General features: G+C 43.8%; 1 protein-coding gene across 1 annotated transcript in view; it reads left to right on the top strand.

Annotated features, from left to right (window-relative positions):
• The window catches only part of HBP1 (HMG-box transcription factor 1), a 387,484-nt gene that overhangs the window by 282,202 nt on the left and 89,220 nt on the right, over positions 1 to 16,062 (top strand). Inside the window, exon 10 of the mRNA XM_078680325.1 lies at positions 7,251 to 7,574. Coding sequence (XP_078536451.1) covers positions 7,251 to 7,574 — 324 coding nt within the window. The remainder of the gene's footprint in view (positions 1 to 7,250; positions 7,575 to 16,062) is intronic.

Genomic DNA, 16,062 nt, shown 5'->3' with positions numbered 1-16,062 from the left:
TATACGTCATTGAAATGGCTCTGATAAACAATTCCCAATTACGATGTAAATGACACCCATCTATCTTTTCAAAGTACATGTGGTGATTTTTGGATTCATGTGCGTCTAGCAAAAGAATCTCCGTGTAAATTATCGAGCAAAATGGTGCCATGAAATTTCATCATTAAGTCCATGTTTATTTGTCTTAAGACGATCTACCCAGCGTTGTTCCCTCTCATAAAGTACTTTCTCTACATTAGGGGTGTTTTCAGGCAATCTTTCAATGACAGTCCATTTTAGTTCTTCAATACTATGTTTCAGCTCAACAAAATGTGAACAGAGCTTCGTTGTGTTTTTTTGAAGGCGGATATTGCTCTTATGTTCTCCTATCCTTAGTTTAACCTTTCTGCACGTCATCCCAATGTACTTTTTTTCACAGGGGCAGGTTACCATGTAAATCACATGGGATGAATTGCAGTTGCTGTGTTGTTTTTGAATCCAGTTCAATGTGGGTGTCAGTTGTAAAGCTTTTGTACTAGATGTGGATTTACAGGCCAAGCATGATCCACAGGGATAATGTCCTGTCACCGGCGCCATGTGTACGTCTCTTATTGACTTTTCCAATCTCAGTTGTTTCGGGCGAGTGTGGACCAAGAAATCACGAAGGTTTTTGGTTCGTCTATTAGCAAAGCGTGGTTTTGGCCAATCATATTTACCTGTGTTTAGGATATGCCAGTTCTTATTGATTGATTTATTTATTTGATATGTCACAGGGCTGAAAGTTGTTACACAGGTCGTGAGATCTTCTGTTGTAGTTTTTTCGTAGGTGGTTAGAAGGTTTTCTCTCGGTTGGTTCATAGCCCTCTTGCGGCATTTAGATACAGTAGACGGTTTGTATTGTCTTTTTACAAGTCTTTCACTGAGTTCTTTTGCTTGTTTCTGATAGTCGCTCGTCTGGCTACAATTCCTCTTGAGACGTAAAAACTGGCTATATGGCAAGTTATCTCTCAGTGGTTGAGGATGGTAGCTTTTATATGATAACAAGCTGTTTTTTGCAGTGGATTTTCTGAAGGTTTTAGTCTCAATGTTGTTCTCTTTTATGTAGATGGTTAAATCCAGAAAGTCGGTACTTTCTTTGTCAGCAGTGTGGGTGAAATGGAGCCAGCGGTCTCGTGTGTTGAGCCACTCCATGAATTGGTTCAGATCTTGATCATTACGCCAAATTAGTAGGACATCATCAATATAACGTTTCCAGTACAATATACTGGAAACGAAAGGATTGTCTAATGTCAGGACATTTTTTGTTTCAAAATTGCTCACATAGAGTCCTGCCACCGAAGGAGCAAAGGCACTCCCCATGGAAGTGCCATGGCTCTGAAAGAACAATTGGCCATCATATTCAAAATAGTTCTCAGTTAACGCCAGCCGGCAGCATTCAAGAACAAAGTGTCTCGGTGTATTAAATTTCCAAACTTCCATGAAGAGAACGTCCTCTAGCATTTCAAGGGTCTCTTTTTGAGGCAGGCTAGTATATAAGGATTCGACGTCCAAACCCACTAATAGCATTGTAGTGGGGTCGAAAGATTTATCTTTCAATTGATTTAACACGTCCTATCACGCTGTCAGATAAAATAGAAGTAGTGCATGCATACATATGAATGCATCCCTGTGTGAGGCACACCACTGGGTTCATCAAAGATTGACTCCCATACAGGGTTCATTGGATTTTGCAAAGTTAATGTTTAATTGTTATCTTCTGATATTTTCCACATATCATATGAACGACGTTATCATCTTTGCATCATTATTCATCATATATACACGTTTCCACAACTCCAATGCATTTCGGGCTTGTAGCCCTTTTTCAAGGAGTTCTAAAAAATGAAGGAGATATAGCAGTCAATAAGGCATACAATCCGCTAACATGTAGAGTGAACAATACGTGTCGTACAGTGGGGTGTCCCAATTCATGCAGCCGCGTGAGGCCGCCTGTGTTGGAAGTGTTCAGTGAAATAGGAAATAGTGCTCGGTGAAAGAAAAACGAGAAAATCTTGGGCGTGCACAAGTTATCATGTTGGGAAGACGCCAGTACTAGAAGTGCTCGGTGTATAACTGGAGGCCAGACAAGGTTCAAAGTGCTCGAAGTAGTTAAAAAAGTTGTGTGCTCAATAGTATCTAAGCTACTTACAGCTGCGGTAGTACGGTGAATAATATCAACGAAGCTGTAAGAATAACGACATCACGTAAGGTACTACTTACGATGGGAGACCTGCCCCATCAGACTATAATGCAGCGTTTCATGATGATGCTCCGGGTCCGCAATGTGCTGCACTGAGCGTCCTATGGAGTCACAGTGAAGAGCGCGGTGACGTGCCCATATTAAACCGAGGCGATTAGTTACACTGGTCACGTGTGGTTAATAGAGATAAACGACGGGCTATCAGGGCGGCCATCTTGAGTGAATTTCGGAAGTTAGAATTTGTATAAGTCATGAGTCCCGATGTGGGTGTATTCTCAATAAAGTTGTGTGAAATAAAACAATGTGAAGTAACGAAATAAAACTAGCGAACAGTATCAATGTAAATAATAAGGGTATTATAAACAAGCCACAGCAAAGCTACAGTGTCAGAGAACCACACTTATGTGGTTGAAGACAGGACTAATGGTAGTAAACAAGAAAAAACATTAGTTATAGGTAACAACTAAATTCAATTCTATCATTGAGCCCAAAGGGCTTCATAGATTGTAAACGGTAGATCCATGATATTTCTCGCTGGAGTAAAAGTTAGTGATTGTCTCTACCCTCTGTTTTTAGGATGGTTTCAAGTACCATGAATTTTAATTGCGCAACTGTGTGTTTTCGCTCATTAAAGTGAACGGCAACAATAGATTTTTAATTTCTAGTTCTTATATTTGATTTGTGTTCGTTTATTCTCACTTTGATTTTCCTCTCAGTCTTCCCCACATAGATTTTTCCACAGGGACACTTCAATGAGTAGATGAGATTGGTGAAATCACACGTGGCATTAACGTTTAATTTGATGTCATTCCCTTTCATAGGGTGGGTGATGGTATTCCCTTTAATGATGTTATTACAATTATTGCAGTTCATACAAGGGCGTGTGCCTTTGTTCTCAGTTGTGGTAAGGGGTTGTTTTGCTAATATTTCCTTGATGTTTTTGCTCCGCGTATAGGCAAATATCGGGGGTTCTTTAAACATATCTTTAAAGTCGGGCTCTAGTTCCAAGATCGGCCAGTGTTTTAATATGATTTTTTTGTATGTAGCACTCATGGTTGAGAATTTGGATACTAGTACCATTCTGGTGTCTTTGGGTTTTGTAGTTTTTCTAAGAGCCTCTTGTCTGCTGATCGCTTGAACACGTGTCTTAGCATCCTCTAGTATAGTTTTAGGGTAACCCCTTTCTGAGAATCGATTACTCATTTCATTTATGCGTTGTTCAGCCATATGTTCGTCAGATGTGACGCGTTTAGCTCGCAACATTTGCGAAAATGGAAGGTGTCTTTTTAATGATCCCTCGTGGAAGCTAGTGAAGTGTGTTATTTCGATCCGTTGGTTTACGGTATAGGTCAGTTTTGAAACCATTGGGAGTTCTGGTGATAACTAAGTCTAGAAAATTGATTGATTCCTCACTCATTTGCCAGGTGAGCTGAATTCTTTCATCCGAAGTGTTCAGGGTAGTGTGGGCTTGTTGCAAGTTGGCTTTGGTGTCTTTCCATATAATAAATAGGTCATCGATGTACTTAATAAATAATTTGGTGTGGCTGTTCCAATTGTCATCTCCATAGATGTGTGTCTCTTCATATTCCTTCATGTATATGTTCGCATACATGGGAGCCGCACAGTTCCCCATTGACATTCCGGATAGTTGGAGGTACCAAGTTTTTTCATACTCAAAATAGCTATTGTATAATGTAAATATCATAAGTTCCATCAGAAACTGTTGCATCGGGGGGTCAATGTTGCTGTTAAGGATGGCCTTCTCAATTGCTTCTATACCTCCACCATGAGGGATGGAGGTATATAGTGCACTGACGTCTGCGGTGCACAGGACAAGATGTTCATCTGCTTGGATTGAAACTTCCGATAGCTTTAACAAAAAATCTGTAGTGTCCTTCACGTAGCTTCTCATTTTGGTGACTAAAGGCTGAAGGTGCCTATCTAGGAACTTCCCCACGGGTTCGTGTAGAGATCCTTTCGTAGACACTATCGGCCTGAACGGTGGGTCTTCACTGTTTTTGTGTATTTTCGGTGTCATGTGTATAGACGGGCTCTTGGGATATTCTTGAAGCAGAAACCTTTTGGTGCGGTCATCTATGATCCCTTGATAACGATAGTTTGAAGCATTTCTTTGAATTGGGTAGTGGGGTTAGCTTCCAGTCTCATGTAAGTGTTTTCATCCATGATATGTTCGGTTATTTTTCTGATGTACATTCCAGTGTTAACAATGACCAGGGCTCCGCCTTTATCTGCTTTTAAGCATTTTATGTCCTTATTGGTAGCAATCTTCTTGAGTGTCTTGATCTTTTTGTGTGATGTTTTTTGTGACTTTCCTTTTGTAGTTGATTTTAGTAAGATCGCGTTTTACAAGGTTTTCAAATAAGTCTATACATTTGTGGCTACACGGCGCTTGGTATGTGCTGTGTGGGCGTAACCCCATGAGTTGATCTGGTTTTTCCTGTGTTGTGGGTGGTAAGAAGTTATCAAAAAAATGACGCAATCTTAATTTTCGTGTAAGTTTGAAAGTGCTTACTTCCAGTTCAAGTAAGTTGGTTTGCGTTGTGGGGATGAAGGATGTATCTTTTTCTAACAATTTAATTTCGTGTGGCGTCAAATTGGTATCCGAGATGTTGATTACTAGGTGTTTTTTTTGGGTTTGTTGTCCTTCTGAATCGTGCTTCGTGTGTTCGGAGGCCCTTTTTCTTTCTCCTTGTTTTTTGCTCCTCCTGGGTCTTCTCTTTCGTCCTGGCCTGATTCTAAAAAATGAACCGAGGTAGATGGATCTTCTCTCAAGGAAGAGGTTTCAGAGGTTTCAGTTGTACCTTGTTGTTGATTTTGTCGAACAGTGGCGGTAGTAGGAATGTTGGTTTTCCTAGTTGGACGAGTAGAGGAATCACTACCTGAAGATGATGTATCGGTTTGATTATTGTATGGTTTGTTTCTACGTCTTTGGGCATACACCTCCGCCCACGTATAAACTTCGTCCAACTTGTAGTCCAGAGTATCTCGTCTGAACTTCCTCACTTTCCTCTCATTAATTTCTTTAGTGTGCTTATCCAATTGTATTTTAATGTCTTCAATGGTTTTAGACCACTCATCAGTTGTTATATAGTCAGCCAATTCCTTTTCAATTTCTTTGATCTCTTTTTCAAGATCCGCCAGTATATAAGATAATTCTTCTACGATGTATGTATGTACTACTTCTAAAAAGTTTATTTTGCCAGGTCAATATGTTGATTATAAACTGCACACAGGCTCTGCAATGGTAGGCATGAGACCAGTTTAACGGGCTACTTAAGTGAGTGGCACAATCAGTGCTGCAGGACCACTAGTAGCGCTTAATTTACAGGCCCTATGTACATGTCATACCACTTTACTTAGGGACTTATAAGGAAATTAAATATGCCAATTGGCGACAAGTGACTTTACCATGTTTTAAGAAGTGAGCACATACACTTTAGCACTGCTAAAGTGTGCCATAGCCTAATGCCAGCAAAAACGATAAGCAGAAAAAATGGAGGAAAGCAGAACGTTTTGAGTAGACCACCCTGACATCGACAGGTCTGACACTACAGTTAGAGCATTTTTTGGGGGTCAGAAAGACTGTTTAGTTACCAGGGATATGGGGCCTGTGGACTGATGCTTGGATAGCCCACCCAACCCATTTTTATTTCCTAAACTGAATTCTACACCAGACACTAGATGCTGGGGGGGGGGGGGGGGGAGGAGACACTAACCTCCATGAAGGCAGCAACTCTGATGGTTTGCACTTGCGCTGGTGAGAGCACATTTGTGATACACAGGGCTGTGCAATGCAACTGCTGCTCTGCTTTTCACTGGTGATGGGCTATCATCTTTTTAGTGAGTGGACGGGGGATCCTGGGATCTTTTGTGCCTCTTTCCCAAGAGGTGCACTGACTCAGTCAGTATGCATCCTAACAGGTTTTTGCTTTTGAGCCCACGTTTGTATTACTGCACAGGCACAGTGTTCCCTCCTTTGCAATGAACTATTCCCCCATTCAAATGTGAAAACAGCCCCTCCTAATTGTGCAGGTGCAAGATGTGCCTCTGTGTGATCAATTTTAATAGCAGGCGCTACACAAACATCTGTGGCCTCTTCTATAATATCAAAGTTCCCATGGGCTCATGGAGCTGGCACAAATGTCCTTTGAGGCCCCAAAGCACTTTCAGTAACATAGCCCCTGATGTCTAGTATGCTTTCTTCCCCAAAACTGGAGCATTTATATAACTGGCAGTCATGCCTTCTCATACCTGGTTCCTAAATCATGGTACGACCTGCCCCTTCACATCATGCCGCCTCCTCTGTTGTTCAATTCTGCAACAAAAAAAAATGAAGTGGCTCTTGACCTAGCACCCCCCCTGTTCCTGCTTCTGCTTCAGCACCAGGATACCCTCCTGGTTGAGTTGCACGCTATACAAATACCATAACATGTTTAGGAGTGGGGGCAGAATGACTATTGTCCTTTAGGGGTGAAGAGGTATGACTCTTTGCAAGGATGGACTGGCACCCACCCCTTCAGAGGGTTTCCCTATCTATAGTGCGAGGATGTGGCACTCACATTCTTTGCACTACAGGTCATGATGTATACGTGAATGTTATGTTGCCCGCACTCAAGCGATTAATTCTTCCTCTCCCTCCTTCACAACATCCACCCTCTGATCTCCTTGTAATCTATGCTGTGCATTAACAAAAACCGGAATTATGTGAGGTGGATGGGGTACATTGGTAGGAAAGTCATAGGAGCAGCGGGATGTTTAGTGGCACAGGTGGTGAAGAATGTTGGGTTTGAATGCCACCCAAGGCGACTGCCATTGGTTGGAATATTTGCAGACATAATGTTGTATGTCCAGAAGGTTGATAGAAATCTTTTAAAGCTACCACCTTCTTTTTGAAAACGTTTCTGTCCTGCTTGTGGTATTTATGGGCAATTCTGGCTATTTGGTGTGGGTAAAGGGAATGAGCACTAAGAGTATGCGAATCCTCTTAAAGGTATTTTTTTCTTCGTTTTAGTTATGATTTTACGCCGATGGATTCCTCCGCAGTTTATGTGCTAAGCAGCATGGCGCGCCAACGCCGCGCTTCGGTATCTGGTGGAGGAGCCAACAGCCCAGACTTTGAGAGATCAGAATATAGTCAAGACTGCATGTCTGCCAGTCCACAGCTTCCGTACAATTATTTGTGTAGCAAAGCTGCAAAAAGCAACAACTCAGGAATAACAACTGCTGCAAGTGCCACTTCTCCCATCAAGTGCAAAAGACCAATGAATGCCTTCATGCTTTTTGCCAAAAAGTACCGAGTTGAGTACACTCAGATGTACCCAGGGAAAGATAATAGGTAAGGAATAGTCCGTGTACAACTGTCATTGAAGTCCTAACAATTTGATAGTTGATTACCTCATTTCAGAACACATGATGTCCTCCTCCTATCTGAAGAACACACAGCAGCATTCATGAGTGAAACCCGGGAATGTCACGCTTTAAAATGTGTTCATGAGGTATAGATCACAGTATCCCATCTTATGTCTGTATAACCTTTTTCTTTCAGTTGCCTCTGATATGACAAACATTGTATGCTTGATCAAAATAGCAGCATATGTTTTCTGGTTATGAATAGAAGTATTCTAGCAAAATTACTTTTTCAGGTGGTGATGAAACCTTTTATTTTACATGAAAGTGAGGTGTAATGTGTGCCATGCAGTGGTTAGTTATAAAATGCTTGCATCATATTACAAGACCTATTTCATCAGAGACCTTGTATTTCGAAAACGTAAATATCGGGTTATTCATTAATAGTTATACACACAGAAAAAAAACACCTATAGGCTGGTTCCTATTTTATCAGACAAAAACTGAATATTTTCTGTATGTTTATTTTTTTTACATATTTGTGAACTCAATTAAAAATTATAATGGGCCCTTCAAGGGCATAAAAGCGCTTTTTAGGTTTCACATATGCTGCCGCTAAAGTGATTGTAGCTACAAATATATATATTAAAATTGGATTAGAGCCCGCCCATTACTTACCTTTACTTTCCATTGGCTGGCTCCCATGTAACTGTTTCCTTGCTTCCCATTGGGCAGCTGCTCCTCCTGGCGTCCGGCTTCCTCCTGAGCTTAAAATTCTTCATGGTCTTTGGTCCCTGCCGTGGCTCATGAACCAAGTAGTGCTTCCTGTGTCCAGTGTCCATCCACTGGCCAGCAGGTACTCCTTTTTAGGTCTCGCGACCTATGGATGCGCGCAAGCGCATCGAGCGAAGCGAGAATTCAAGTAGCCAAAATCCTCGTGAAACTAAGGGCTTCTTGCTCTGCGGTTTCCTTTAAGTTCACGTGAACCACGTGACAGCAGCAAGCACGCGCATCAGGCACTCCTCCCACACCTCACGGACATCTGTTCATTTCTCCTGCACAAGGCTCGCAAAAGGCTCTCCTCCCTCCCCACATCAAAGGCATCAATCACCCTCCCACAGGCTTCCCCAGCGCTGCCCCGCCCCCTGCTTCACGGCCAGGCCATCTGTTCCCTGCCAGACCTCTCACACCTCCGTCACAGCATGGCTGTGCTCCTTGATTTATTTAGTAACAGTGCCGCTTCCAGACACCTCCCACCTCTGACACAACATGCCCTTAGGCCTTTATTAAATAACAGCGCCGTTTGTTTACAATTTCTCGAAGGTGCTCTCTGTTTCAGCGTGCTTGAAGAATATTGGTTCGAAGCGCTCTGAACAAGTAGATAAAGCGCAGCGCTCCTGAAACGGGCAAAGCGCTGAAGGAAAATATGTTAACGTTTCTTCAAATTTAAGTAAAAGCTACAAACTGAAAAACATTTCATAAAGAACGTAACCCTGAGATCTGCTGCTGTGTTTCTTCATATAACTTTATTTTCAAAAGACGGGCAAAGGAGATGCGATAAACAAATCTCGATACCAAGTATTATGTCATATTCTTAAGCAGACAGGAGAGAGCGCTCTCTTGATTGCTATTATTTTATTGTCCCGGCACGCTATCTCGCTTTTCTGTGTCTCTTTCACTACCATTCAGAAATAACAGCACTGTAACTTTTGTTTCCTCAATACGTTTGATTTGAGCACGTCACTACGAAAGAGGATGTAGCTCAGTGGTAGAACGCATGCTTTGCAAGTATGAGGCCCCGGGTACAATCCCCAGCATCTCCACGTTTTGTTATTTATTTTTAAATATCTGTATTTCCCGAAAATTGATTTCTGTTAAACCACTGTGCCGCTTAATATAAATTAATTCAGTAAACTGTGTTAAAAGCGTCAGTTAGCTCTCATGGAGTGTGAAAGATCACAGCCGCTTTTGTTTCCTCAATACTTCCGATTTGAGCACGTCACTACGGAAGGGGATGTAGCTCAGTGGTAGAACGCATGCTTTACATGTATGAGGCCCCGTGTTCAATCACCAGCATCTCCAACGGATTAAAATAAATGAATTCAGTAAACAGTGTTGTTTGAAATAAATCAATTCAGTAAACAGTTTTGAAAACGTGAGTTAGCTCGCAAGCTTACCAATGAAACATGCACGTTGCCAATTCCTCATAACATGTCAAGTACAACATGATGGACTTGTCAAGGGATTTAAGGACAGTGAAGACAAGCATTGGCATAGCCAATAGGTCTCGCCTTTGGGACCTTATAAGTGTTTAGCCATGCAACAGCTGATGTTGTTGCACCAATGATATTGTGCTGCATAACTAAATACTTATAAGGTCCCAAAAGCGAGACCTATTGGCTATGCCAATGCTTGTTATTTAAACTTAATGACACACACTCAGAGTGCATGCTCTATAGTCCCTCTCCTTCATCCCAGCTCTCCTCCCATTCTCTGTTGATTTAACACCCTCCCCTCCCCCACCCTCTGCGGTGTTGGATGTACTAAGCTTGTGGGGACTCCGTAGGTTAGACTTAGTCGGCATGCCCTGGTGCAGACAGGCGCGTCCGAGCCAATAAATTAATGAAGGGGGCGCTGCCCACTCGTGGTCAGTAGTCTTTATGAGCTGATGTCTTTAATTGGGGCCGGAGCCTATCCGTATATCGGCCACCAGGGACCCAAAGTACATTGGCGACTAGGGTGGTTTGGAGCCCATGTTGGAACTATGATGGGTGTCGGGTGATACCTGCGTTGATTTGAGTAGTGGCCGTGGCTCTGCGCAGAGTAGGAGGCAGGGTCTCTGCTGCAGTTGCAGAGAAAGGGAGAGATGATGGGCCACTGCGATCAGCACGGCGAGTGCTGGCTCAGGCCACGGAGGCTGCTGGCGAGGCATACAAGGAATTGAGGAGACCCTGAATGTGGGCAGATAGACACTGAGTTGATCAAAAGAAATCAGGACCAGGGTGGAAAAAAAGGGGATAGGCAACGGGCGATGAACACAAACTAACAACAACAATAAAAGACAGTAGTAATATACCGGTAAAGTGCGGAGTCACAGCGATATAAGGGACTAGGAATCCCCCAGCAGTAGCGCATCAGGGGAAAAGCAGACATTGACACGAAACCCAGTAGAGAGGTCCGTAGGCCCAAGCCTGTGGCAGCAAGGTGGCATTGCACCAGACAAATTTGCACCCACCGAGAGTTACTCGGTGGCCCTGATCAGAGGATGGTAGATGACACCCAGGCGGCAGGGAGTCATCCAGTGCCTTCTGCAGGAGGTGGCACAAGCTCACATGTGGGAGTGGGTGCGCTGTCTGTGTTCAGTGAGTTGACACTCAGCAACTGTAGCACTCAGGTGTAAGACCTGGATAGGTTGATTAGAGAACTAGGGCCATGAGCAGGAGAGGCGATGTAGTGAAGAGATCCCTGCTGCTACATTTTGTGGCTGACGAAATATACTAACTGTTTGAGCACTTCCCAAACACGGGGTGTGAGGGGTTAGGACACTGCCATAATGGTGAAACCCACATTTTGAAAGATTAAAGCAGTATCAGGCAAGGCAAAGGAGAGTCCATTAATGCCTTCTATGCCCGCCTCCAGGCACTGGCAAGCACCTGCACTGGTGATGATCAGCCCAAGGATGTCAGGGCACAGATAATACAGGGGTGCCGGTCAGTGACCCTAAGGGGCTGATTCTCTAGCACCCAGGGATCAAGATGGAGGAAATGTTGGTAATGTTGCACATGTATGATCTGCCAGAGCGGATGAGATGGAAGCAGCTCTCCATAGAGGAATGGGACAGCCCTCTGGCAGTAAGGGAGCACAGGTCAAAGTGTAATCCGTTGACGCACTGCACACCCGAACAGCACCCCAAAGGCGCATGGTTAGTTTGGACCTGGGTGTGCCATATGGAAACTGGGGGTGGGAACCTCTCCCTGCAGAAATATGCCCTGCAAACGGACGCACGTGCTGGGCGTGCCATAGGCTGAATCACTTTGCCAGGATGTGTCAAAGCAATGACGGGGCGACGAGACTGCAGACCTCTATTGAGGGCTCTGAGACAGCTGTCTGTTGATGATACCTCGCTGCTGCTGGTATAGGAACGTGAATGGAAGGACAAAGAACAGCCAGAGGGAAGGATCCTGAGGAGGAAGAGGAGGTGTTCCTCATTTAGTTTGCAGCGCCGGGACCGAGAAGGAGGCGCCTCTAGCCTATGTATTATGTCATGATCATGGGCACGAAGGAGCGTGCTCTAATCGACACTGGACCATCAGTGAATGTCATTGACCAACAGCAGTACCCAAGACTGTGTCCCAGACTAGAGCTGTGGCCATCCAATACAAAGATCTATACTTCTAGTGGCACGGAGCCTTTTCTACTTCTGGGTGCCATGGATGTGGCAGTAAGGTTAGAGAACCGAGAGGTCATGACGCTGTTACACGTGACCAAGGAGGGTAAAGGCACATTGCTAGGCTGCAGCATGGTAGAAGACTAGGGACTGGTGTTTTTCGCTAAGGTGGCTTGTGACCTGCTAGCGGATCACATCCTTGATGCGTTTCCTCAGCTGTCCAAAGGATTCGGCCGTCAAAAGGGGGCCCCAGTAAATCTACATATTGACACTACTGTGAAGGCTACCGAATTGCAACATAGAACTAAACCATTTAATCTGTGAGCACGGGGATGCAAAGCTGGAGAAGCTTGAAAGCATGGACATTATTGAAGAAGTGACTACCTACTCCCTGTCCATCTCCTCTGGTGATAACTGGAAAGCCCATCATCGTGGGGCGATAGGACATTGTGTGGATATGAGGCTGCCCAACCGTGCCATCCGTTGGGAGCAACACTTCACCCCGACTTTAGATATCATTGCTGACCTCAACGGAGCAAGGTAGTTTTCAAAGTTGGATTTAAATGCAGGTTATCGCCAGCTAGAGCTGCACCCGGACAGTCATTACATCACATACTTTTAAATGTATTTGGGATTAAGGCTATATAAGAGACTGAGCTTTGGGATTTCCTCAGCCGCCGTAGTGTTACAAAATGCCATCAAGGAAACACTTTCTGGGCTTGAAAGGGTCCTTAATATTAGTGATGATATTCTCTTCTACTTGCCCACTCTGGCAGAACATCACAAGTGACACTACAGAGGATGACGCTCCACAAATGCAAATGTTAATTTTTCGAGCCTCAAATTGAGTTATTTGGATTAATTTTCTTGAGGAAGTTTTTGCAGGTAGATCCTCAAAAGTCAGCAGCCATTAAATCGGCACTGGCCCCAAAGAACCCCACGGACGTTCCTGGGGATGGTGACTTATTGTGGGAAGTTCTTACCGCATTTAGTAACACTGTCAGAAGCTTTGAGAGCTCTCACAAAGACTGATGTCAAATGGATGTGGGGCCCTGCGATGCAGAAGGTGTTTGAGGACATTAATGAGGCACTGTGGACTGACACCACCATGGCGTATTTCCAACTCTGATAGAACCATGGAATTGGGGGTTGATGCTAATCCAGTTGGACTAGGTGCAGTCTTGACCCAGGAAGAGAACCCTGGAGTGTGGACACCCCATGCATTTGCACGCAGAGGCAATTGAAGCACAGTATGCGTAAATTGAGAGTGAGGTGCTGGCTATTAAGTGGGCAGGTCTCTACGTTCATCTCTATATGTATGGCAGAGAGTTCTGAGTTGTAACTGACCATGAAACGCTGATGTCTGTTTGCGGGTACAGCATGCCGCCACCCCACCGAGGATTGAGCGTTGTGCTGTTCAGCTGCTGCCATACTGATTAATGTTGTGTACAGCCCTGGCACTGCCAACCCAGCGGACATCCTGCCCCGTCACCCCTCTGAGGCTGTGGAGTGAGGGGGGAGGTCTACATGTGGAATGATGCGGAGTTTGCCCGCATGGTGGTGCTTCCACACCATGCCATTCCAGTTTAGACCCAGCCATATGCAAATCAGTCTTGACCCTGCTCCTCATGGGAACAGTCCAGCCTAAACTTCCAGGCCAGGTCTTCCCTGGACTGCAAACCAGTATCTTGGGTCCTGTTTTGGAGTATCACCCCTCGTCAGCTAGGCTAGCTTGGCTACAGTGACATGATGAGCACTGGACCCACGTCTTGGCATACTCTTCCATCTTAGGGTAACAAATGCAAAAAGAGCAATTGACGGACGGAATGCTGAATGATGTCAAACATTCACCCCAAGTACAGAGATCTCAGCCTAAATCCATCAGTTTTTGATGTTTTTGTGGGTGGGAGGGGGTTTAAGTTTTAGGAAGGTGTTGGACATCTTGAAGCATTAGCTGTTTAGAGTGGTGTCACCTTGCTGATGGATTTCGATTTCTATCTGTGAGTTACAAGGAGTTCATTGCAGATGATGTTTATGATTGAGGACAATCTAGACCCTTGGGGTATTCAGTAGGCAATGATGAACCAGACACTTTGCCTCCTTCAAACTTAATTGCTTTAACTGTTTCCTAATGTTTAATGGGATGTAAAAGGGCCTGATTAGCGTGTTGTTGTAGGACAGGGTGGGACAACTCTCTCAAAAGGTAGGAAAAGTGATCCTGGTCTTAAATAATTTCTTGTTAGTACAATGCCCTGAAATGTTTGGTAAAGACTCGACATGTGCTAAGTTGATCCAATGTTTGTTTTTCCTAAAATTTCTATTCAGCAAAACAACTCTTGGTTTAGTCTTCATGATCTCCAACCATGTCGGAGTCCTAACAACCTTTATCCTTCACAATGTGGATTGCCTACACAGCACCTGTAATGAAACACACATAATATAGTGTTTCTGACTGTCACTCTAATTGGCATTACCTTTCCTTCCTTCTCAAGAAGAGTCCCTACCTTACCTCTGTCACCTAGACAGTTGTTCAGAGTGCTAACCTCTCAAGTGGTTATCTAACACCTGTTGTAGTCTTCATACAGTAACTTTTCGACTTCACTGTTAAAGCTTTACACCCAGGCCCTCCAGAAGAGGCAGGTCTTGCATTTCACGTCAAAAGATAGTTTCATAATTTCTCCAGCATTGCATATTTTCATGGATTTGCTTGTTTGAATCATTCCCTGTCTCTAAGGTGGGAATTCCATAGTAACTTTACACTAGAAGTACGATAAAATACATATGCCGGAAAGCTTTAATGTCACTTTAGTAGCACAATCTCCTTATCAAAAAAAAGTTTGAAGTCCAGCCAGTGAGGCGCGAGTGCCCCGAGTGCAACCCTCAGAGGCCTTTTCACTTCACATTTTTACTGCATGTTCTGTGAAAAGGTAATCGGAGATGAGCTCACTTTTCAGAGATGTTTTTTTCACATCTGTATATTCAGTTATCTTTCAAACCTTTTCGTGTGTGTCTCTTTGTCTTTGTGTGTCTTTGTCTTTCCACCATTACCCCTTGATTTGGTTTATATTTTGACCTTGGGAGAATCGCCCATGAGAAGTCTCTTCAAAAACTGGCATATGTCAAATTGCGGATTTACACATCACAGCCCATCGGAATGTGCATACATGTTGCCTTTATCTTGACCATAAACTGAAAGAGTGCAAGATCTGCAAAATGTTTTCTGCTAGGGCCCTCAATTGTGACAGAAGACTACTTAGTTGGCTCCAAAAACCGAAGACCTTAGAAACCTCTTTTTTGGGGATTATCCGTTCAAAGCACTCTTTCACAAGACGAGAAGGTGCACAGTTGTTACTTTCAACCTTTAAGCCTCTAGAAGGTATCTTTAGTAGATGAGTAATTGTCCATCTCTTATGAGCCAAATGCAGCAACTCAGAAGAATGCTCTTCAAATCACACAGAGCTGCCTCTCCTTCACCAAAGAGTGACATAAAGAAAAGAAAATGATCCAAACATTTGTTGTTGACTACGCCACCACCATGTCTTTTCAAACTAACAAATTGTAATCCTTGTTGAAAATTTCAACATCAGCGACATTATCACTGTCCAAAAACCCCTTGTCTACAGCATGCCGTTTACTCCCTCAGGCGCTCCATGCTTTATGACTACATAGACATCAACAACCATCTGGTCAACGACCCATCCTGAAGCAGGAAGAGGGGCACTTTCCAATATGTCTGACAAGGGAAATTTATCTAAAGTATTGCAGGAGCATACTTCCCCAAGCAAGATCCTATCTCAGCTACCTGCTGGAGACTGGGCTGTGTCTGAGTGGGACCTGAACACATTTGTTGGTCCTGTTTTTATTCTAGGTCAACTGAAATGTCAATACACTAAGGAGGAAGATTATGTTCGTGGCATGTGTTCTGTAGATACACATGCTTTGCATACTCCTGCCATCTAGTGTTGGGTTTGGTTGTTTGCAAGTTGTTTTTCTTCGAAAAAGTCTTTCCTAGTCACGAGGTAAGGTGACTCCTCCTTTTGGTGAAATGCCCGTTTCCTTTGACATCGAAAGCACTGGCACCAAAAACTTA

This window comes from Lissotriton helveticus, chromosome 1_1, assembly GCF_964261635.1.
Source record: "Lissotriton helveticus chromosome 1_1, aLisHel1.1, whole genome shotgun sequence".
Lineage (NCBI taxonomy): Eukaryota > Metazoa > Chordata > Amphibia > Caudata > Salamandridae > Lissotriton > Lissotriton helveticus.
Note: the sequence above shows the minus strand (reverse complement) of the source record. Positions and strands in the feature narration are given on the sequence as shown.